At 46.3% G+C, this 23,239-nt stretch overlaps 6 protein-coding genes across 6 annotated transcripts; 4 read left to right on the forward strand and 2 right to left on the reverse strand.

The window, feature by feature from the left end:
* Nucleotides 1-413: 413 nt before the first annotated feature.
* On the reverse strand, nucleotides 414-1,682 carry LOC131258952 (uncharacterized). Its single transcript, XM_058260356.1, has 3 exons — nucleotides 1,616-1,682; nucleotides 980-1,466; nucleotides 414-915 (listed from the first exon to the last, which is right to left on the reverse strand). The coding sequence occupies exons 1-3, from the start codon at nucleotides 1,680-1,682 to the stop codon at nucleotides 414-416; spliced, it is 1,056 nt and encodes a 351-aa protein (XP_058116339.1).
* Nucleotides 1,683-2,214: 532 nt separating this feature from the next.
* On the forward strand, nucleotides 2,215-3,458 carry LOC131258482 (ADP-ribosylation factor-like protein 3). The gene is made up of 3 exons (XM_058259807.1): nucleotides 2,215-2,337; nucleotides 2,675-3,172; nucleotides 3,270-3,458. Exons 1-3 carry the CDS (start codon nucleotides 2,335-2,337, stop codon nucleotides 3,306-3,308), a joined length of 540 nt encoding a protein of 179 aa, XP_058115790.1. The 5' UTR covers nucleotides 2,215-2,334; the 3' UTR covers nucleotides 3,309-3,458.
* A 988-nt stretch (nucleotides 3,459-4,446) lies between these two features.
* LOC131258865 (uncharacterized) lies at nucleotides 4,447-6,294 on the reverse strand. The gene is made up of 3 exons (XM_058260255.1): nucleotides 5,297-6,294; nucleotides 4,848-5,130; nucleotides 4,447-4,770 (listed from the first exon to the last, which is right to left on the reverse strand). Exons 1-3 carry the CDS (start codon nucleotides 6,292-6,294, stop codon nucleotides 4,447-4,449), a joined length of 1,605 nt encoding a protein of 534 aa, XP_058116238.1.
* A 3,635-nt stretch (nucleotides 6,295-9,929) lies between these two features.
* Nucleotides 9,930-10,980, forward strand: LOC131259045 (luciferin sulfotransferase). Its single transcript, XM_058260457.1, has 2 exons — nucleotides 9,930-10,273; nucleotides 10,341-10,980. The coding sequence occupies exons 1-2, from the start codon at nucleotides 9,930-9,932 to the stop codon at nucleotides 10,978-10,980; spliced, it is 984 nt and encodes a 327-aa protein (XP_058116440.1).
* A 2,075-nt stretch (nucleotides 10,981-13,055) lies between these two features.
* On the forward strand, nucleotides 13,056-17,315 carry LOC131261292 (protein fem-1 homolog C; the record flags this gene model as incomplete). The annotated part of the gene is made up of 3 exons (XM_058263295.1): nucleotides 13,056-13,611; nucleotides 13,675-14,957; nucleotides 15,211-17,315. Coding segments are annotated over 3 exons (2,064 nt in total), but the record flags the coding sequence as incomplete, so codon positions are not given.
* Nucleotides 17,316-19,225: 1,910 nt separating this feature from the next.
* LOC131261301 (protein Skeletor, isoforms B/C) lies at nucleotides 19,226-22,966 on the forward strand. Its single transcript, XM_058263307.1, has 3 exons — nucleotides 19,226-19,313; nucleotides 20,864-21,083; nucleotides 21,166-22,966. The coding sequence occupies exons 1-3, from the start codon at nucleotides 19,226-19,228 to the stop codon at nucleotides 22,964-22,966; spliced, it is 2,109 nt and encodes a 702-aa protein (XP_058119290.1).
* The last annotated feature ends 273 nt before the right edge of the window (nucleotides 22,967-23,239 follow it).

A 23,239-nucleotide genomic window follows, 5' to 3' on the forward strand; every position in this document is an offset into this window, starting at 1 on the left:
TCCCAGACATGAAGCAACCCGTTGCACTCGGCCCGCAGTGACTCCCGAAAACCGGCAACCACAAGCGAGAAGACGAGCGTTTTGTACCCAAGCCGTTTCGGAGATCTCCCGCGGGGTGCGAGCTTAAGCAAGCGTCATTTCGTCGTCCTCAATGCCGAAACGATTATGTGTGCGTCCGTTTTCGGAGGAGCTTCTGACTGACTTCCGTGGGCATACTACTACAAAAAAAAAAACCGGCAAAACGGGCTGCCATAAAATGTATCGAGATGAAGTATCACTTCGTTCGCACCGGGTCACAGCGTTCCTTGTTTTCTTTCGACGTTTTACGCCTGCAAGCCATCGACGTAATCGGGTCAAGGATTGTGTAATAAACATTTTGCTTTGGTTTTGTTTTCGGTTTCTCTGGGTGCATTTTATTCGGCTTTGGCTTGATGCAGGAAGTAAATCTGGTTTGCTCCCGCCCCTACTGCGAGCGAAGATCTTTCGGCTTTGTCGGGTAGATTCAGCTTCCGGAAGCCGGTAAACTTCGGCCGATGCGTCGGTCGTTGATAATCGAAACGCGCCACCAAATTCCAACCAGCAATTAGCACATCTCTAGTACCGCCGTCTACATACGTCGCCTCCACCACGGTGTGTCCAATACCGCAGTGCACCCTTTCCACCGTCAGTTCAGCCCCGTCCGGAAAAGTGACCAACTGCGGTTGGGTCACCACATGGCCGTCATGCTTTGGATCCAACAAACCGAGCTGACCCTGATTGTTCCAGCCCCACGTGTAGAGATCTCCGAACGAGGACACTGCCGCCGAGTGCCACCCATCGGCAGCGATATCCACTATCTTCACCCCGGCGAGCGGTTCAACGAGTTGCGGCGTATCTTGGGGTGCTACTATTTCACCATTACCAAGTTGACCGCGCCTGCAAGGGAAAATGTGCGTCAAATTGTTGAACAAAACCGAAATGAGAAGGCGATTATGCTTACAATCCACCCCCCCAGCTGTAGACATCCCCGTTGGTGGTGAGTAGAAGACAGTGTTCGAAACCGGCTACCACCTTTCGTATGCGCACGTGCTTTGGCATGGTGACCGTTTTGTTGGGGATATTATACACGGCGTTCAGCGAAGTGCATGCCACTGTGACGCACTCTCCACCGGCCAGATGTGTTATCGATTCGATCGCTTGATCGTCCTTGACCCTTTCAACACCGAGAAACTCTAAGGGCATCAAACGATCTTCGAGAGGATTGTACCTGAATAATCGTCCGGAGGATAACAGTACCAAACAGTGCTTACTGTTGGCGGCCAGTGAAACGATGTCAGCATCAAAAGTTTTAGTTTTGCGATGATCAATCACAACACTGAAAGTGTACAATGTTTTCTCCAGTGCGATAAAGGCATACAATGGACCGAACCTGACGAGCATTCTTGATGAAATTGTTTCCACTCCAAGCAGGGTGCATAAGTCGATTTCTAGGGGGAAAATTAGTAAAAGAGGTGACCAGCAGAGAACGATAAAAACGAAAAATAGTTAGATTTGAGTAAGTATACTCGTATACTGTAAGTATATACGTATACAAGGTACGTAAGTATACTCGAGATGATCAACTGATTTGAAATACCTTTGAGCGACGTGTTTGCATCAGCTTGGAAGGGATTCAAACCTTCTATCCACATGCGACAAGCCATTTTTTCAAATTATTTTAATCGTAGTGTTGACCATCATCAATCATCAAACCTAAAACATAGAAACGGTTAAAATTGACTGCTTAAAGTTGAAAAATAATTTACTGGCTAAGTGGAGTAATTATATAATTCAACACCCGTGTTCATTCTTTTAGTTTCAATTTCATTTAATAAATCATTCTTTTCCCATCACTCTTGCAAAAGGTAATAAAAAAATGGCCAAATTACGCATTTCAAAATTTTCAATTTTTTTAGACTGATTCGGTAATAACTAAAGTAACTTCTAGCTATCGCACTCACAATAACAATTTGATGGTTTTACGTTCGATTAGTCTTCATAGTAAGTTTTGCAGAAATTTTTGGTCCTTTTATCATAGAAAACATCGAAAACATCGCCGTAACGGTGTAACGCCGTTAAACTTTGTTTCTAGTAACCTTGATGAACTGAAAGCTGCGATTGGTCAAGGTAACTGAGACAAAATCATATTCACTTTGCAGTGTTGCTTCATTGTAGTAATCTTGCAGCGAATGACAGAAAACATTCAAGACATCTGTGTGATTGCTGTTTTCACTCCTCTACTCTACACATTTTTCTTAACTTTGGCGAACTTCGAACACTTCTTCTGCCTTACAACACACACCACCGACACTTAAAATGGTGAGTATTCCAAGAAGATAAAACGTTACCTCAAATTTGGCACAATTAAAAAGTTTAATTTGTACCTGGCTTGCTGCAATATCAGGAGGAAATTTTCTATTTTGTTTGTGATTCGTTTCCCGGGCAACCAGTTTGTTTATGGAGTCGCAAGAAACTGACAGCGGCACTTACAGCATTTTGATCAAGGTTGCTGGAACTAAGTAATACTCAGCGAACAGCTATTATAGTAACCTTGGTTTGAATCACATTTTTAAATTTGTCAGTTTGCGTTACGCATAATATCTGGAATTATTGTGAACTTTGTGTGGTATTTTTTTCATTTATTCAACTGTACAAGGGGCTGCTTTCTCTTCTGCGTAAGCTGCGATCGGCACCGGAAAAGGAACTTCGCATTCTTTTGCTAGGGCTGGACAATGCCGGAAAAACTACGCTGCTCAAGCAGCTCGCCTCGGAGGAAGTGACACAGGTGACGCCAACGGCCGGTTTCAACATAAAGTCAGTCGTTTCCGAGGGATTTAAGCTGAACGTGTGGGACATAGGTGGACAAAGTAAAATACGGCCGTACTGGAAGAACTACTTCGAAAACACCGACGTTCTGATCTACGTCATCGACTCCAGTGATCGAAAGCGGCTGGAAGAGACTGGGGACGAGCTAACAGAGCTGCTGCTGGATGATAAATTAAAATCCGTTCCCCTGTTGGTGTTTGCCAACAAGCAAGACATCGTCGGTGCCCTCAAGGCTTCCGAGATAGCAGAATGTTTGAAGTTGGTCAAACTAGCCGACCGTACCTGGCAAATACAGGGCTGCTCTGCGCTACAAGGCACGGGAGTAAAGGTAATACAGAGAGTAGCATAAGAAAGTTTTCACACAATCTAAATGGATATCTTGGTTTTCTTCCACTGTTACAAACCCTGCTCCAACAAATTATCAGGAGGGAATGGATTGGGTGTGTAAAAGCATCAAAAAGTAAACGACACCAACCATTCTAACATTCCAGCCGGTCAAGCGCACTAATTGAAGTCATCTAATTCCGTCCCACTGGTCACGCGAGCCTTAGCACCAAAGTGCAATACATAAGATATACTAAATGTCCAAACAATTATACTAATGAATCTCAGCCTGCACACCAAAGCATACAAGTAATCTTGATGGTTGTTGTTTCGTTTCATATTTATTGTGTTATTTATCTTTCCTTGTTTTTGCTATATTTTTGGCTGTGATCTCGCCCTTTTAATAACGTCGCTCAGTGTATCGGTCATCTATCTCGTCCAGTGTGTTAGCAGGACGGTTTACAAATCGACATTCAAACCTGCCGGGGGCCAAACACATCCATTCACACTGTTTGCTGCTGAAAATTAATCACACCACTTACTCAGACATAACCAGAGATTCATAAGCACCCAAAGATTCTGCTATAACGCGCCGTTTGCGCACTTGCAGTGATAAACTAAGCTTAACCTACACCTTGCAGTGGAAAGTCAGGTTATGCTCCAACAGTCGGCTAAAGTCAAGCCAACGGTGAATATCGGATCGCGGTTCGGGCAGAAAGTAGTCAGCATGCTGCTCAAAACAACACATTACGTTGACCGTTATGTTAATGGAATGATCAGTGTGCCGTAAGTGTTCATACCGTCGTCTGTCCGTGTACCAATTTACCGTTACGTTGACCTTATCCGCTTTACACAGCAGTTGATTCGATCATTTGATTCTCTATTTAAAAATATTACGTTTTCCCCTAACTAAAAGCTGGAAGATAACCCTACGCTACACTATGCTAATACTAATGACACGTTCGCCCCATGCATACCATGCGTGGCCAGACAGTTCGATTGTAATTTGCCAACCACCCAGGACAACACACTGCACTGCTGCTCCGCTGATGGCGACGTTACCGACGAAGATCACCTGATTTTCTGTGCATTTTGTTTCAACAATCACGTTTGGGTGCGTGTTTTTTTACGGCTTCCGTGCCTCAGCCTGGCCCTTGAACCGTGAACCAACCCGAACAGCACGGAACTAACAACGGAAGACCACCACGGGAACCTACCCGTCGGCCACTTCCCGACACTCACGTTCCCCTCGAACCGCACAGGCCTCCGGCCATTGTTTTATAGCTCACTGTGCGGATATTCGGTCGTGACGCGATCCTCACTCTCGTGATACTCCGCACAGTCGACCGGATGCTTGATGTCGCAGTGGTGCGGATCGTTGATGTTGGCGAACAGGGTCCAGAAGGGGGTGCGAGTTTCCTGCGCGATAAACCAAGCCGCAGCCATACTGCCGAACCGGGTCACTCCGTGCTTGAAACCACCGAGACCAAGCTTTTCGTTCGGATCGTGCGAGTTGATCTCGCACAGAATGTACTTATCGCAGTGCGGGTTGGCAATCGCCTGTCGGTACGCACGGTGCACTTTCAGGACGGGTTCGATGACCTACCAGGGGGTGGACAAAATGAAAGAAATCCGTTAAGATCCAGGTGAACTTGAGCACAGTGCACACAGTGAAGTACCTCCAGGTTGAGCGTATCCGTGAGTTTGTCGGTCATCTCGGTGACGTTGTACTGCTGTAGGAACTGTTTGGCCTTGCCGAGCTTCAGAAGATCCTTCACATAGTTGACGGCTGGCTTCACGTACTGCACCGAGGAAATCTTTACCGCCAGGTGGCGTTTCGCGACGTGATCGATCAGATTGGAGATCGTTTCACTCGGTCGGTTAATATCGATGAACGTTTGCTTCGGGTAGCCCTGCGACTGTAGGAATCCGTTGGCCATCATCTGTCCGGTGCCAATGTACCTGGTGGCGACATGATAAAATTTGTCGATGAACCAATGGTAAAAGAGATTGAGTCATACGCCGGATGACCTACTTCTTGCGTGCACAAATGTGCGCACACCACGTCATCCCCGGGTAACGGTACTCGACTCTGCACGGGTTTCCCGCCCGCTCCGCGATTACTCACCTCTGGTACACTTCCGGGTTGGCGATATAGTTGACCCACTCGGCCAGGTAGATCGTGGCCGCCTTGATCCAGCGCCGGCGGAACGATTGGTTTTGCAGCGATTGGAACAGCTTGTCGTAGTCCAGCTTACCGTCGCGCCCCACAAAGCCCTTGAAGACCGCGTTGAGGCCCAGCTTGGCCCAGAGCGCCTCGGCCAGCTCGGACTGCGTGAACTGGTCCCACATGACGTGGATGTTCTCGAGGAACGGTGGCAGCACCCACGAGTGATCCTTGTGCTTCTCCTGCGTGCGCTGCATCTCCGGTCCGGTAAACGACTGGAACGCTTGAACGGCCAACGGAAGCAGATTGACGAGCGCGTCCGCACCGCCACCCGCGGCCGGCTGGTCCTGATCATGCTCGGCACTGTTGTAGTTCGCCAGCCAGCTCGAGGCCATCGACAGCATCGTGTCCACCAGCGGGTTCGATCCCGCTTGCTCCGCCGAAGCCCGCCGTTTCTGGCGCTTTCCACCCGCGCCCTGGCGACGGACTGGTTCATCGGCCGCCTCGTCGCCTCCACCGGCGGAACTGGCCGCTCCGGCAAACATTTGGATGACGTTTCCGATCAGTGCCGGATCGAACCCAGCACCACCTCCACCACCACCACCTCCACCGTTCGCGGCCAGCATGCTTCCAATACCCGAGAGGATCGCTCCCATGCCATCGTTTCCGTTGGCCTTTCCACCTCCACCACCACCGTTGGCGTTCGCCATCAGGGGCAGCAGCATGGATGCGATTCCGGAGAGTCCTGCGGCACCTCCGAGCCCGCCACCACCACCACCACCACCTCCCGCTCCCTGCTGATTGCCCAACGAGGACAGAAACTCGGACGCCATATCCAAGAACGGGCTACCTTCGTCGCTTGCCGCAGCATTCGTGCGTTGCGTCGTGTACGCGCTCCCACTGATCGAGAAGATCACCAGCGACACGATGCACAGATATTTTCCTTTCACAATCACCATTTTGTTTGCCGAAAATTTCGTTTTTCACCAGCTTGGCAGAAATCTTAGCACATACTGAAACTACTGAAACCGGATGGATTCCGTCTGCCCTAAAAAAGGCCTTAAACAGTCCTATAAAATCCACAGCTCTTCTGCTGCTTTATTTCCTTCCTTCACTCGCTCGTTTGGATCGCGGGCAGTACACACAAGCGCTCAGCTTGAAATCCGGCACAGAACTGAATGGCCCAGGGAATGGCCACGTTCCTCGAGAAGATCTCGGCCTCGATCCGCTGCTCGCTGGCAGATATCGTTTTCTTTTTCTCTTGCTTCACGGACAAACCCAACGGGAAGCGGATGGAAGAGAGAAGCGAAGCGCTACAGTCATCGCGAGGCAGAAGAAAGGTGCTAATGCCGAAGAAGGAGTGAAAGAAATGCATGACGAAGAAAACGCTGTGTAGAGGGACGGCAACGAAGGTAAGCAGGGGGCGGCGCGGTCATTGCCGGGCATCGAGACGAAACGGCACGAAACGAAGCGAAGCGCTAGAACAGGTTGTGTGCGTGTATGAATGTAACCGGGCCAGAAGGCCGGGGGCCTCTTCTGCCATTGCCTTCTTCAGTCCGAACCTGCCGCCTTCTTATGCTGAGGATCCCGGCGATGATGGGTGATGAACAGGGAACCAGCCCGGAGGGTGGAAGGAAATACATATTTTTATAACAGTAATTCTTAACGTACGTTCGTGTCTTTTGTCTATCCTGCGGGGGGCTTTCAAGAGGGCTGCTCTCGGTTAGAAGCGATTAGGGGTAGTTTACCCGTGCCTGCTCGGTGGAAAACCGACCGGGCGATCCGGGGGTACACAACGAATCAGTTCCACCAGGCAACAACGGCAGCAGCCAAGTCAGTGGGCTAGAACCGTGCGATTTTGCGGCCCTCCTTCCGTGCCACTTTGCGAATCGTCATGCGGCCAGCAGACCGCGAGCGATGGTTTAAAAAAACAACATCCGCTACCCCTGCCTACAATTCGTGGGTGATAATGAAGCAACGCGCGGTGGCAAACCTGCAGCAACGTTCCGAGCCAACTGGAACGATTTATTCGTACTCAACGCCGCGCGCGTAACCAGAGTAACTTCAATGCGCACCTAAGCGAGGAACCCGATGGGAGAGATTTGCAGACAAAAAAACAGAATCCAAGAAGTTTTCTGCGGGTGTGCTGGGTTCTCCGAGGTAGACAGGAGAGACCCTTGGGATGAAGGTAAGAAGAAAAACAAAACTCTCATACTTTCACCGTCCAAAAAATGAAACTCTCCGTCACCGTCAAGCGCAGACAAAAGGTGCTGCATAATTCATGAGACACGCGAAAGAAAGAACTGCCACAACGGGTAGATTTGCTTGACGAAGGCAGTGTGTTGGTGGTTGGGAAGTGCCCACCGAAACCTGTCGAGGTGCCAGAATCCGCAAATGGGTCACAGTGAACGGCCTTTACGGTGTTTGTCATCGCCGTCGTGAAGACGTTTTCTTACGGGAAAGGCCACGCGCGCGCCGACGAATGGTACGGAGATTCATTGCTAAATGTAATTCAATTCTGTGTTTATATCACAAATAGGACGCAGGGTGGCGAGAAAAGAAAGAGCATATGAATATAAAGAGAAAGGAAAATTTGTTAAACTACAATCGTTAACCTCAAACTTGGAGAGCCTTAAACTTCACGTCAAGAGAATGTTCTTCCGATGACCATGGCCATGGTGCGAGCACTGATCGACGCTTTTACTCCCACCGGCGCTAGGGGAGGGGTGCACAGTCACGACCGAGGATTGGGGTGATTTTCTGGCGAGTTCGAAGCTTCGCCGATCTATCCCCAAGAAGTAGGTCAAAAAGGCGCGCACACAACAGACCAAAGCGAAATAACGAAAATGACCGGGAACAACCGACCAGAAGGAGGCCAGCACAACAACGAACCGATGCCGCAACCTTTTGGGCAGCACCAAACCATGCCACCTCGGGCGGAGGAATACAAATCGGGTTTGAAAATGATAATCTTGAGGAATCCCGTCCAGCGGGGATGAAGGAAGTACGACCCGGGAAGGCTGAAAGAAGGTAACGGTGAAGGAAATAAATGTCAAGTGAATGGGAAGAAAGAAATGGGAGAAGTATTTAAAAGGAAGTTGAAATATGTGTGATATTTTCGAATATGCAAGCTTTTGATCACTGAGAACTTGCGAAGATGGTCGTTTTCGAAGGGTCAATAGCCTTGGGGGGTAGCACAAGAAATGTGGTTTTCTTTGATTTTAAAGATGGTAGGAAATGTACAAACGTATGGATTAAGCAGTGATCAAGGAAACCATTATTTTATGAAGTTTAAATGAAATATGAACTATGCACAAAATAATCAAAATCAACATGGTTATTTTCTTCTATTGGCCCATTTGTTCTCATTATCACTTAAATTAAAATTAAATTAAATTAAGATTAAAATATTGAAATATTATTGTACATAATTGATGTGCGTTTTTTCCATTTCGGATAATTTGCAAACATTATTTTAATGTTAATTATAACGTTATACAAAGATAAATATCCGTTTAATGCGTGTATGAAACTTTTGTGAAAGGTTGATGTTGATCCCTGGATTAAAGGATCATCAAAAATTATTTTGTTTTTACAATTTGTAAAAATTGCTTGTTAATTCTAAAGTGGGTGGTGACTCTACTAAATTTAGTTTAAAAAACAATCTAACATATTGTAATGCAAGAATAGAAATCTTAAGAAAAGAGAAAGACAAAAAGCATAAATACTATCATGAACGAATCATAATTGTTACCCAACATGTATTTATCACATAAACAGGGAGTTCATGAAAAATAATTAACTGCTAGTAATATTTGGAGCAAATGGACTAAAAAATTAAACTATTAGTATTTAAATGTTCAAATTAGTCGATTTAAAAATACATCGATTAAGTTCGTTGCACCAAACTATTAAATGACTGATCAGGTTCTGCTCAGTTGGCATCAACAAAGTAGCCTTCTTCCGCTTGCGCGCTACGATCACATTAGATAATCTGCTCCGTCGTCAACCAATAGTAGTAGCAGCTTATACCAGGAGAATACCAACAGGCCTGAGGCGCACTCAATTAAACCTCGGCGATCACGATCAGTTTATTTGCTTATTTGAGTCGATTGGCGCGGTTCAACCCCAACCGAACCTTCGGCAGTGAAGCTGTTGGGTGAAATTATAATCCCTCCTCGACTGCGCATTGGGTTCTCCGGCCCTAATAGGCGCAAAAAAAGGCTTTTACTCAAGTGCCATAAACACGGAAATGCACCGGACCCCTGGCCGATGTTCAACTTCTCGTTCCACCATTTAACCTCCCACTCCAACATCGGTGCGAGGTTTGCTTTCTTTTCTAGGAACATGTGCAACTACGGCAACCGCTGCCGATGCTATCCTGCACCTAGATTTCGCACTGGAGAAGGGGTCCAATGGCTCGGTGTTAGGCTGGGACTTTATAAATGCAACCGTGCAGCCAATTTCCGGCCACAGTAACACCTGGTGAATGGCCAGAGAAAGTGAATTGTGGTAGAAGACCTGTGCCGTGTTAGAAACCGGGTGTTGTATCCGTGGCCCATGTGTTAGAAATCCCTCCCCGACAACGTTCACAATGGACATCGAGTATCGACCGATTCCGGTGGAAATAAAGGAACGGCTGGACCGTTTTTTCGGCCGTAAGGACCACTTCGTTGAGGTGAACCCGGGTCAGGTGATTATGCCCCAGAAGTATGTGGACTTGGGTGAATCCATTCGTACGCTACCGATCCGTTCGGATGATGTTTGGCTGATGTCATTCCCGCGGGCGGGATCTACCTGGGCACAGGAAATGGTGTGGCTGCTCGGTAACAATCTTGACTACGAAGGGGCCCGAAATCAGCTGCAGCAGGTCCGGACGCCACTGCTCGAACTGTCGGCCATCTTTTCCGACGATCACACCGTGGAAGATACCGTGACGTAAGTTTTCGTCTTAGAGGGCGCTTAGAGGCAACATGTTTTAACCCTCCCCATCCTTTCTCGGCAGTCGTCACGAACGGATCGATTCGGTGCAGTGTGTGCGTCAGATGCCCGGAAGGCGCTTTATCAAATGTCACCTTCCTTGGCAGTTGCATCCCCACGAGCTGGGCACGGTGCGACCCAAAATGATCTACGTCGTGCGCAATCCGAAGGACCTGTGCGTGTCGTACTATTACTACTGCCAGCTGATCCATCGATCCGAGGGAACCTTCCAGGAGCTTTGTGACATCTTCCTGGCCGATCAGGCTCCCATTGGCCCGATGTGGGCCCATGCGCTCGCCTTTTGGAAGCGGCGCAACCAAGACAACATCCTCTTCCTGAAGTACGAAGACATGAAGCGCAACCTGCCGCAAGTGATACGCCGCTGTGCGCAATTTCTGGAGTTTGGGCGCGAGCTGACGGAAGACGAAGTGCAGCGGATGTGTGAGCATCTGCAATTTGACCGTATGCAGCGCAATCCGGCCGTCAATCTGGAACCGTTGATGAAGGAGTCACCGATCGTGAAGAAAGACGCTGGTGTGAAGTTCATACGAAAGGGTGAGATAGGCGACTGGAAAAACCACATGGATGCAGCGACGTCCGCCCGTTTCGACGCGTGGATCGAGGAACACTTCGGGGGCAGCGGATTGGAGTTTGAGTACGAATGAGTGTGAAATAAAAACATTGCCTATTATCTAACGGGAAAAGTACGGCCGTGCAAAACTAGCGTACTCTAGCATACATTCATACGTCCCGGATAGGGACATTTACAAATAAGAAAACCGGTAAACATAAATCCGTTATAATTTGAAACCCCTCACGGACACTGGGCAACAGGGACACAGGAAGCGATTGCAAAACCGGTGCACTAGAGGCACACCAATTATGAAATTGATTCGATGAGCCACAGAGGCTTCCATCCTTCCGCGTTTTTTGCACCATTCTGCAACGGACCTTACGCAATACCAATCCAGCCTATGTTTTTTTCCTATTTAAGCCACCTTAGCTCACGATCGAAGTTATGGTTTGCATCTACTAAATGGAATCGAGTGCACAAGAAGAAGCCATGGTTTTAACAATCTGCTCTAAGCTTGTCCTCCTTGGCCAAGATAGAAGGTTTTCCATGCCGATGGTGCAAATTTTAACATAAACAGCCCACAAAGTTGTCCCTTCCTGTTGCGACCGCTGGTCTGCCTGATGATTAGATCAACTAACGAACCGGGCGGAATCTAGCAACATTGCCGTCTCTCTGCGCCTCTTTTGCGATCATATCGTCGGTATCGACAACCGGTTCCAGTGGCCGGCTTGTAACCAATACGGACAAATCAGACGTAAAATCCGTTACAACCGTGTGTAGCTATGCACCGGTGGATCTCCTGAGGGATCGTGTGTACACTACTAATAAGTGTAACGGTAACATTTTATCTCCTATGGGTCGATATAATTGTACGATACCGACCAGGCATGGTTGGGCGAAGGTTGTTTTGAACGGAATCCACGGGATGGTTGAGCAAAGTGTGACTTGATGATTATGCATTCAGTATATCGTGATCCAGTTTTCAACATTCTACTTTACACTCTAGTGCATGTTCTGTTATCACTCACTTTGTTGAAAATTTTTAAATAAAATTTCTGTTTTTATTTCCCGTGATTTATTGATGTTTTAACTCAATAATAATATCTCTTTAACAGCAAAACACGAAAGTACGATGAAAATCTGAACAGTACGAATAAAACAAACATTAAACCATATCAAACAAACATTTAACCAAGTTAGAAATCAAATTTGATTGTCTATTAAGGCCGTTGCCGCTTATGTTCGCCGTTAAACCATCCATAATTGATAAAGCCTTTAATTCGTCTCTAACTCATCAGGTTATGAAATATCTCAAATTCTTAAAAAGACCTTTAATTTGAGGGGTTGGGGGTCCGCGACAGCCGAGCGGTAGCGCCGGTTAGAAAATCGGCCCATGAGCGCCGGGGCTCACCACCTCGACGGCGTGGGTTCGAATCCCAACCGAGGCCGGACCCTCCCCTGTACGAGAGGACTGACTATCCACGTGCTACAACAGGGAAACAAGTCTCGTAAGCCCTTAACGGGCAGGCATGACCAAGAGGTCGTTACGCCAAGAAGAAGAAGAAGAAGAATTTGAGGGGTTAATGGTAAAAACAGTTCAGGGCTAAATATAAAGAGACAAGTTATTACCAAATTTTAAAATTTATTTATTTATTTTAAATTTTAAAACCAAGGTTTCTTTACATTTCTACGTGAAGTTGATTTCCAGACAGCGCGTTTATTTAAAAAAAAACCCGAACACATAAAATCATCCTATTCAGAACAATATTGTGTCTTAAAAATACCCTTTATTTGGGGCAAAACATGTCCAAATCGGTTCCCTGGTTCAAAAATTAATATCAAATATGCTATTTCAGAGTGAAACTCGACCAAGGTTTCTGTACCACATTCCCATTGAATTAATTATTTTAAAAGCTAAGAAGTACGGGTTGTCCGAAGTATAATGTGGGTTTCATTGTACAAAGATGTCTACCTGAACAAAAATTTCAATTAAAAGGAAATCGGTTTTTTATTAAAATCGGCCCAAGCACTAAAAGTTCAACAATCATTTCAAGCTGTGCCCAAGGTGCTTGAAGCTTATTGTTTTGGTAAATGGCGAATGTTTTCGTCTTGACAGAACATTATCGTGTTGTTGTTGCTCTAGCTTTTTCCCATCGATAGGATTGATTCTTCCCAATTTTCCGCATAAGTGATTGTACCATCTTGTGTGAGTTGCAAGAATCAGAAAAGAGGATGGGAAAATATTCATCAAACGCGGCCCAGTCAGCTGCGTCGTCCTCGACAAAACAGGGGAACCAACATCGAACATTGGAACAGATCGGAAACGAATTGATACGAGAATGCAAAATCTGTACCGAAAATACTCGCCTGTCCAAGGGGCTCCGGGAGCGACTAGAACGACTGCCAAGGAAAGTGCGGAAGGAAGTGGTCAGGCGGACACACGATGGCTGTTCACCGCTGTTCATCGCATGTCGCCGAGGTAACGTAGAGATTACCGAATATCTCATCAAAGTTTGCGAAGCGAACACGGAACAGAAGGGATTGTACGAAGTTCCGGAGGACCGCTCGGTGCATTGTGTGACCCCGCTTTGGTGTGCATGTGTTTCCGGCAAGTTACCGGTGGTGAAATGTCTCGTTCTACTCGGTTCCAACATAAATGCTCTCTCCGACACTGGATCGACACCATTGCGTAGCGCCTGCTTCATGACACACATCGATATTGGTATGTTAAACAAAAGAAAACGCCCTCCGAGGAAAACTAATGTCATTAACAATTGTTTTGCAGTTCAATTCTTAGTCGAACACGGTGCAGACATTAAGAAACCGAACTATAATGGAGGAACATGTCTGATCAATTCCGTGCAATCGGTCACCCTTTGCACCTACCTGATAAGCAAGGGGGCGGACGTAAATGCACGAGATATCCAGGATAAAACGGCCCTCCATTATGCCATTCAAGAGCATCGACTCGAAACCGCCCAGCTTTTGCTGGAACATGGGGCCGATCCCTTCGCCAAGTCACGCTATGGAGACGACGCGTTGCAGACGGCGTGTCTGAAAGGCGCCTATCACATATTCGACTTTCTGAAAAAACGAATCAACTATTCCGCAGAACGGTTGGCCGATGCACACGAGTTGTTCGGGTCTACGCTCATCGACGACTTGAATGTAACTCGCGGTGCCGTGCTACACTGGCGACTAGCCCACCAGATTCGCCTTCGCGGTCCAGAGTACATTTGCAAGCGACCTACCATCCAGCCTCGGCCCGCCTACGGATACTCCACCGAATTTTCCACCATCTCTGAGCTTGATAATATCGCTGCCGATGTGGATGCAATGCGCGTTCAAAGTTTGCTGATCTACGAGCGTATTCTCGGTATTGGCCACAAAGATACGCTCTTCCGTTTAATGTTCCGGGGTGCTTCCTATGCCGATGCCCATCGATTTCAGCGATGCATCGACCTTTGGCTGCTGGCGCTGCAAGTGCGTGTACAGAAATACTCCATCCTATACTCGGACACTTGTCTGACGGCACAAGCCCTCGTTCGATTGATGCTAGACCTAATCGATCAGTGCGAGGAACCGGTGGGGCTAGAATTTGTCGAGGAAGGAGTACCACGATTCGAGGATGTTTACGCGGTGTTTAGCATCCTGACGGCCAACATCGCCGAGGCCCGGCAGCTCATCAGCATACGACCGGTGCACAGGAAGCAGCAGGAAAACTTCGATCGCGTCATGAAGTGTCTCACACATCTAATTTTCCTGATGCTGGCCACGGCGAAAACGAGCTCGGATCGGGAGTTGATCTACCGGGCCGTGTACGCGCTGGTGCAGAGCAATATCCGCAGTGCCAGTAACAACGACACCTTGCTGCACCTTTCTGTCTCCCGGCTGAATGTGATAAAGAGCGGGTACTTTACCGATGACACCACCACGACCAAGGTCGTTTTTCCGAACCTTAGCGTGGCCAAGCTGCTGCTCGACTGTGGAGCCGATGTGAACGCTAAAAACGAATGTAAATCACCGCCACTACTGGTTGCAGCAATGCCTTACAACTACGACCGAGATGTAAGTATTAATTTTGAAAAAAGGGCACCGACAAGTGCTTTACAGTTTAAGAATGGAAGGCTTTTTTAAAGAAAGTTTCAGATTTCACTCAAATCAAATTTTACATGACATGTAGATACTTTGACTAAATTATTTGAACTGCATATGAAACAGAACATTAGTCATTTTCATTCGAAATAATAATATTGGATGTCAGAAAAAACAATGTCAAGTGTAGTTTAATATGGCATCTGTTTATCTGCCTGTTTTACAGATTATCTACACTCTACTCGAACACGGAGCGCATTTGGATGAGCCAAACCGGCTCGACGATCGGCCATTAAACCTGATACGAGACAACCCCATCAACGACATTCCGACAGTAAGCTACCTTCCGTTGAAATGTCTTTGTTCGACGGTAATCGTGCGGTTTGGCATACCGTACCGTAACCAAATACCGCGCACGCTGGAAGAATTTGTCAAACGACACGAACCATAATATGCAGGCGTGTACGTCCTGGAATCCGCTGGATCGGTTCCTCGTACCCTTTTTTCCCATTACTGTTCAAATGTTTGTCATCGAAAATCGGTTCAAATATTATACACTTGCTTTATCTTATGCGGTTGGAGAAATTTTATTTTACGTCACTTGGGACGGCATGACCTAGACATTGGGTGTACAATAAGGTTAACAACCTGTTTTAACGGAAGAACCTGATTGTCCTAAAAAATGTCAATGAAGTTGCCGTCAGATTGCTCAGTTGGAATACTCAAATCGGTCTAACGATATCCTCCTTGCATCATATGTTTAAAATTATTTAACAGAAACCATACTTGTGGGAATTTACAGAATTCTTTCGGCGGTAGAAGATATTATGTTATGTTACAAAAAACTGTAAAGGTTCGCAAATATAAGTTTACACCGAATGAAATGCCCTGAAGCCGAATCTCACGCCGCTAAGGGAAATTTAAAAATATATATTAACCCCTCAGTCTTGTAATCGCGTTTCTAGAAAAATAAATTCAAAAGACTCCTTGCCGTGCAACAAGAACTACGATAGAACTATTCAATAAAAGTACGACAATATTTGTAAGTTGTGCTGTTAATGAAATTACAAACACCGCATCATAATACATATTGCCCTAAATGCCCCTGTAGCGTTGCGTGAAATCAAGAGTAGGATAACTGTTGAATAAAAACCGATACTGGTCGTCGCACCGCACAGCTAATAAATGTCTGGAATATATCTGTCAATTTATATAGAGCAAACGAAAACATATACGTTAACAGCAATCGAACATCAGATCCAATAGCTAAATTAGAAATCATAGCAACAATACAGTATGAAAAGAAAATGTTTTTGCTTGATGCAATATATGATAGAAAACAAATATAAAGCCTCACTAAGATTGAATGCAATTAAAAACAACAAGAACACAGACTCTTACAAGGAGCAACTCTGCTTTAATACCAAATGACACGAATGTAGTGATTTAAGGATACCGCAAATAGAAACAAACAGCAGAATAAGTAACCAAGTTGAAACCTATTATCAATCAGTTTAGATTTTTTTTCTTCACCCTCTTTATGTATTAACTTTGAAAATTGAGATAAAATGTGCCTGGTTTCAGTAAGAAAGGGTCGGATTAGGATCAACTATACCAAACATTTAACATTTCCGTCTTCAAAGCAACAATTGACTCCTGGCCATTCCGCCGTAAATTTTTTGTTCGTTCATATATTCCGGGTGGGAGTGGATGAGTATTTTTTAGATTTAAAGAAATTAGACAAACGTTATGCTGGAACGATGCTATACATAGGTAACAAGACAACAACATATATTGAAGACTAACATACACATACATACTAACCGAAATAATCCCTAGCGCTCTAAAGGATGCTTGTAGTTCGTGGCATTGATGTTACGGCCAATACGCGACCATAGGCACGTTTGCCGCGTTTCCCTAGCAGAACCTTAGAGCAGAAAAGTGCGACAAGACTAGATAATGAAACACTTAGTACGAGCAGCACGGATCTGTGCCAGATCCCGGCCCTGTCGGCTATAGTCAATTTGATATCCTTCCGTTGATTGCCGCGTTCCACAACCAAGGGTAGAAATAACGCTACCTCTACACGGTCTCCCGCCATCAACACCCAAATGGAAGCAATATTCTTCGGTATTGAAATGCAATGAATTATCCGTGACGAACAGATACCGATGCTTGTACGCAATGCGGCTGGCAAAGCAAACGCTTCGGGGCATTTGAATATGCAAGTTATTATTGTGATTATGATAAAGCATAGCAAGGAAACTTCAGAAAATGATAACATAGTCGGAAAGAAACATAGTTACTGATAAAGCAACTCAATAAATAAAAGTAAACAAATGAACGTATGCTATTTGCTGCAGAACGGGTTTGATGAACTTTTCTTTTTTGAATCGTTTTGAGAAGGTAACGGTATGGTAATAGAGTTCATCGAATCCACCATTCTTGAAAATGATTTTTATTATTTAAACATTCCAGGCGAACGAAAAGAGGTGTGTCAAGAAATTTCAGAAAACATTACATTAAAATTGAGCATTTGAAATATTCTTTTCAATTTACGCATTCAGCAATACTTATAGTCTTTAAGTTAATCCTAATGCTTACGGTATGTACATATATGATCAGCCATTCATTTTATAGGAAGATCGCTGGATTTTAGAGTTTAAAAAGTTACTCCGGTTCTATCAATTTTAAAACTCTGAAAACCGAAGCTAAGATACATTATAACATTATCTGCCGAAAAATTTAAAATACTGTACTGCATTCTTCATGAAATTTATGCGGTTTTCCCTAGATTAGATGTATGGTTAAAATGCAACTAAAATAGTTAAACAATGTTCTACATAAATATTATTGGAAATTTATTTTTTAGATAAAGTTTTAATGCACCTTATTTTTAGCTCACAATGTTCCAAGACTAGCAAAATCGTTACTGTCCCAAATGAAGCAAATGCGGTACGTAGATGTACTGGATTCAAAAAATTTGTTGCTTACGAAAAGAAGTAAATTTAAATTTGACAAAATTTTTTTACCCATTTTGCTGAAAGCATATAGGAGCTTATCTAAGAGTTTAAGCTTGAGTTGGGGTTAAAGCATGTGTGATTTAAATGTCAAGAGAGAAGTATTTGCAACACGGCGCACAATTTAAATTGCCTTCCGTCCACGTTGACTCTTGAGAACACATGTTGCACGCACAGTGCCCACGCCTTAACTCTACGACCTTGAATGTACTTTTCATATAAATGGAACAATTACATCTAGGATTTTACAATCAATTTACACATTTACAATTTGAACAATTATTCAAGATTATTACAAATGCAAACCGAAGCATACATGTGTGGTACCTACTTTTGGATATCTGACCAAACTAGGCGGCAAACGGAAATATGACCACCAAAGCAACCTGAAGAATCTCGCGGGGCAACCACCAAACGCACGATGTATGCGTGCCGACCATGCTACCCGCGTAACGGTGTGAGTTTTATTCCGTTTATCGGCGAGACGGCGGACCGAGCGGATTGAACCGCGATCCGCGATCGACGCACTAAGAGTGACCAACTGTGGATAAAGGAATGGATTTCCCTATCCGAGACGCTGCCCGCCGCGGTTTGCTGTTGTTGCTGCCGTACGTGTGCAACAATGCCAGGCACAACTACTGCATGCATACAGTGCTCTCGATCACGACGCTATAAGGTAGCTTTCGCTCGGGCGGGCCGGGACGATCTTTCTCATTTTGGGGCAGTGCGTTTCGCCCCGCCAAGATCATATCATCAGGTGGTAGTGGTGTGTGTCAGTCAGTCAGTCGCGTTCAGTTCGTCCGGTGGGCTGGCTAGCGCGATTTTACCCTGCCTTTCAGCGAAAGTGTGTACAAGAGGTGGCCGCTTCATTCGGGGGAACGCTCTGTTGGCTACGTGTACATTGGTACGGTCCTTTTCAGTGAAGTCCCTTCGTGCAAGTTTAGGTGGTCGACATTTTGTTACGCACAGTCGTCGTCGCCACCGCCTCCAAAGACCGGAAGTGAACAACGGTGACGAAAAGAATTGTTGCAGCACGAAGTTGGGCCAGCAGTGTAGTGAAAAGTGAACCTCGCCGCTCCGATCCGGGGCAAGAGAGAAAGCAAACAACATTTTCGCCGTCAAGGGAACGGTAGCCCGACCGATTGGAGTTGAGATTTGCACTGGGAACATAAACAGCCCCGGGGGCTGCTAATTGTCCGAGTCAGTCAAGGCTGTGACGAAATGCCAGGAATTCCATTTCTGTACGGATCCGCCGTCCGGTGGCACCGATACTACCTACTGCTGTTGGCTGTGATCGTAGGAAATTCTGGTACGTACCCAACCGGACGCGCTACGAAGAGAACTTGTACGAAAGACTTCAACGTTGGTCGGGGAATGGCAAGCGACGAACCGTATCAAAAGAGAGGGCAATGCGAAAAAGCTGAAGCAAACCACCGCAGTGGACTCAGTTGGAACGTAATCGGAAAGTTGTCTGCATGAGTCGCGGAAGTGTAATGTACGGTGATCAACCTTGAGCCTACACCATCCGCTAGCGGGCTTGAGGAGGTGTTGCTGAAAAAAATCCACCCTTTCCGGGAATATGTTACAGGTTCCTGATAATGTTTATGCTGAACAACGACACCTATATGTGTTTTGAGTTAGCAATTATCTAATTTGTTAGACACACGATTGAAAACAAAAATTACATTTACTAGGAATAGCCTACACATCATATGCTTTAAAGCCAATTAATGCTAAAAGTCGATGGAGTATGTTTAATCTCCTTCGAGCTTGTGCAGAATGAGTCAAAGACAAAGATCGATGAGTAATCATTCACATTGAATACATGTTACTACTGATTCAGAAAAAGGAATATGAATCACAACTTTAGTTTGCAATGCAAAATATCGCAAAAGTTCTGTATTTCTGAAAATATAATTTAATTTTACCTTTAAACCAAGTACCGAATCCGAGCTATAACATACATTGCACGAGGCGTCGGTTTGCGAATGCAAAAACCGATTGTGCAGCTTAGGAACCCGTTTTTGACTCACGTCGAACCCTGCTTATGTTTGACAGCAATAAAAAGTATAATTTGTTACTGGGGAGCAAAACCCTAACTGCAATTAGGATATGGCACGATTAAACGTAAAATGGGTGCGTACTTTCCATCTCAACATATGTCCATGATTTATGCACTGGGGAGACGAAAAAAAAGCTACAGATTGCTGCTAAATATAAATCTTATTCAAAAGAAAGATTTACTTTTTTAGGTAGAGTTGAGTTGCGCATTTCATATAACAGTGTCTACAGTAAAACTTTACGTTTCACATTTTACACATTGCTCAAGATTCTTCAGAGATTCTTCACTTGTTTTAACCTTGGCATTTTTTTTTTTTGGCAAAATGGCATTACACTCTGAATAGCGTCAGTTAGATTAGATGGAAAATACTTTGTGCTTTCCTCGAAATATTACAGTGATTGAGAATCACTGCTACATAATTTCTTTTCAAGATCAATCGAGCATTGTTAGTCGCCTTGGTCATTTTTATGCAGCAGGTTAGATGTGACATCAGTGACAAATAGTAAGAGAAACATTTAAAAGTGCATAAGAATACTACTAGTTTTTTTCTTACTCTCAGATTTGGGCTAAACATACTACAACATTTAGACATAAACGTGCAAAATCCATTCTGTTAAAAGATATCGAAAAACTACTTACCATAGAAATTAATGTCGCAAACGTCGTATTGTTAAGTGCCCGAATGTACTACTTCCAATTTAGGTTCATTGGCCATTTCTACCTTATTATTTTTCATTACCATATTTGGGCTGTTTAGTTATAGTGCATACCGTTTTACATTTATTTAAACACTCCAGTCTGTCAAAATCCGGAAGATGGCCCGTACCGGGGGAAGTATATTGGAAAGTTCAACTCATACCACCATCAGGCCTCCGGTGATGTGTACGCGGTCGACGAGTACACCTTCCTGCTGACTGGCTTCAACTACGACGGCAACGGTGTGGACACCTTCTTCTGGTCCGGAGCGAGCAATCGTCCCGGACCTCAGGGATTCATCGTGCCCGACGAGTACGGAAAGTGAGTGCGCTAACGTTTACCGACGATCTTTGCATCGACCGTTCGTACCACATTGATAATGAGCTGTCTTTTCATGTTCCAGAACAAACATACTGGAGCGATATTTCAACAAGGACTTTACTTTACGACTGCCGGATAGCAAGAAAATCACCGAAGTGCAGTGGCTGGCCGTGTACGATCTGAACTCGCAGAACAACTTCGCCGACGTGTACATTCCGGAGGACTTTGAGCCACCGGTGCCGCAAAAGGCGGGCAGCTTGACGGCTGTCGCCGGTGGCCCGGTGGTGTCGAGCGACAGCATCGACATTCTCGACTCGAAGACGATCCGCATCACGGAGTTCAGCTACGACGGCAAGGGAGGCGGCTCGGTGCACTTCTGGGTCGGCGTTGGGCCATCGCCTTCGTCCAAGGGCAGCAAGGTGCCGGACGAGATGGGGTACCTCGATCCGATCCGGGCGTACGATCGCGAAACGATCACGCTCGAACTGCCCGGCGACATGACGATCTTCGACATCGATTGGTTCAGCGTATACGACGTCGAAGCCCGCCGGGACTACGGTTCCATCCTGGTGTCGGACGATCTGAACGTACCGCCCTCGCTGGTGCACGTCACACCGCACACGGCCTCGCTACCGAACTGCCGTCAGCTGCACAAGGACTATCGCATGTCGTGGGAGGTGTTTGGGCCGCAGATCACGATCCAACTGGCCGGGAACGTGCGGTCGGACGAGTATCTGTCGTTCGGTATCAGCGGATCGGAGCACCGCAGCCAGATGTTGGGCGCCGACGTTGTGGTCGCGTTCATCGACGGGCACCGTGGGTACGCGGTGGACTACAACATTACCTCCCTGGCACCGTGCGTACAGGTGCTCGGCCAGAACAAGGGCGTGTGCCGGGATGACGTGGTCGGAGGACTGGACAGCTTCCAGCTGCACACGTTCACGCGGGAGAACGACATCAACACGATCACCTTCCGCCGGACGCTCATCTCTTCCGATCCGGGTGACAAGGAGTTCCTGCTCGATCGTCCGATGTACGTAGTGTGGGCCATGGGCCGGCTGGACTCCAACAACGAGCCAACCTACCACGACGTCTACCCGAAGCGTAACGTGCAGATACACTTCAACACCTCCGAGCCGGTCAACGATTGCTTCAGCTTCACCAGCCGCGATGCCAACCTGAAGGACGTGTGGGAGCGGCAGCAGATCTTCGACCGATCGGTGCGTGCCTTTACGGCTACCCTCGGGCCGGCAGGAGGCAAACGGGGCTACCAAGGCATTACGGGGCACGTATCGAACGGGCTCGCCTGGTACATCAATGGGTTCCTCGTGCCGGAGTTGTGGCTTCGGCGAGGGCTCACTTACTCGTTTATGGTGCGGGGCGGCAACAATCCTCATTCGCCCGAATTCTATCATCCGCTCGTGATCACCGATGAACCGCACGGTGGCTTCGACCGGCTGTCCGACGCGAAGCAGAGCGAGATTCGTGTGCTGGCCGGAGTCGAATTTACGCGCCGTGGCCGACCGAAACCGACCGCCGCTGGTCCGCTCTGCCTGGCGCGCCACCCGGAGGGACAGGATCGTCGGTTGGATGACAACTTTCCCACGTTCAAGAAGTTCAACCGTACGCTCAAGTGGACCTGCGACTCTGGCGACGCGGCGATTTTGCAGATCACACCGAACACCAGCTGGCCTGACGTGGTGTACTACAACAGCTTTACCCACGCCAACATGGGCTGGAAAATACACATAGTGGACAGTTACAGCCAGTCGGCTCGAAGCGGTTGTGCGGAAGCCACCGCAGCCGGACACTTGCTGCGAATAATACTGGTTGCGTGCGGGAGTGTTCTAGTTTGGACATGGTCTCAGAGAGAAATAAAGTGAAACGACTATAAAAAACTATTATTTTATGTGGTCCATTAATTTAAAACGAGTCAATGTGGTTTTCTTTCGATGTTGAACTGATCCAAGCCAAACGAAAAATATCCTACGCAGAACAAATGATAGATAATACAGTTGATCACAGACAGGTTCTGAACAATGTGCCTCCAGATTCAGATTTTCTCCATGACCCTGGAGCAGTATATAAGAAGTGCTATCACATACTGCAGTATAACCAGTAGGCTATCAGCACCTTAACGCGAATTTCTTCTTCGA

Source organism: Anopheles coustani, chromosome 3, assembly GCF_943734705.1.
Source record: "Anopheles coustani chromosome 3, idAnoCousDA_361_x.2, whole genome shotgun sequence".
NCBI classification, from domain to species: Eukaryota; Metazoa; Arthropoda; class Insecta; order Diptera; family Culicidae; genus Anopheles; species Anopheles coustani.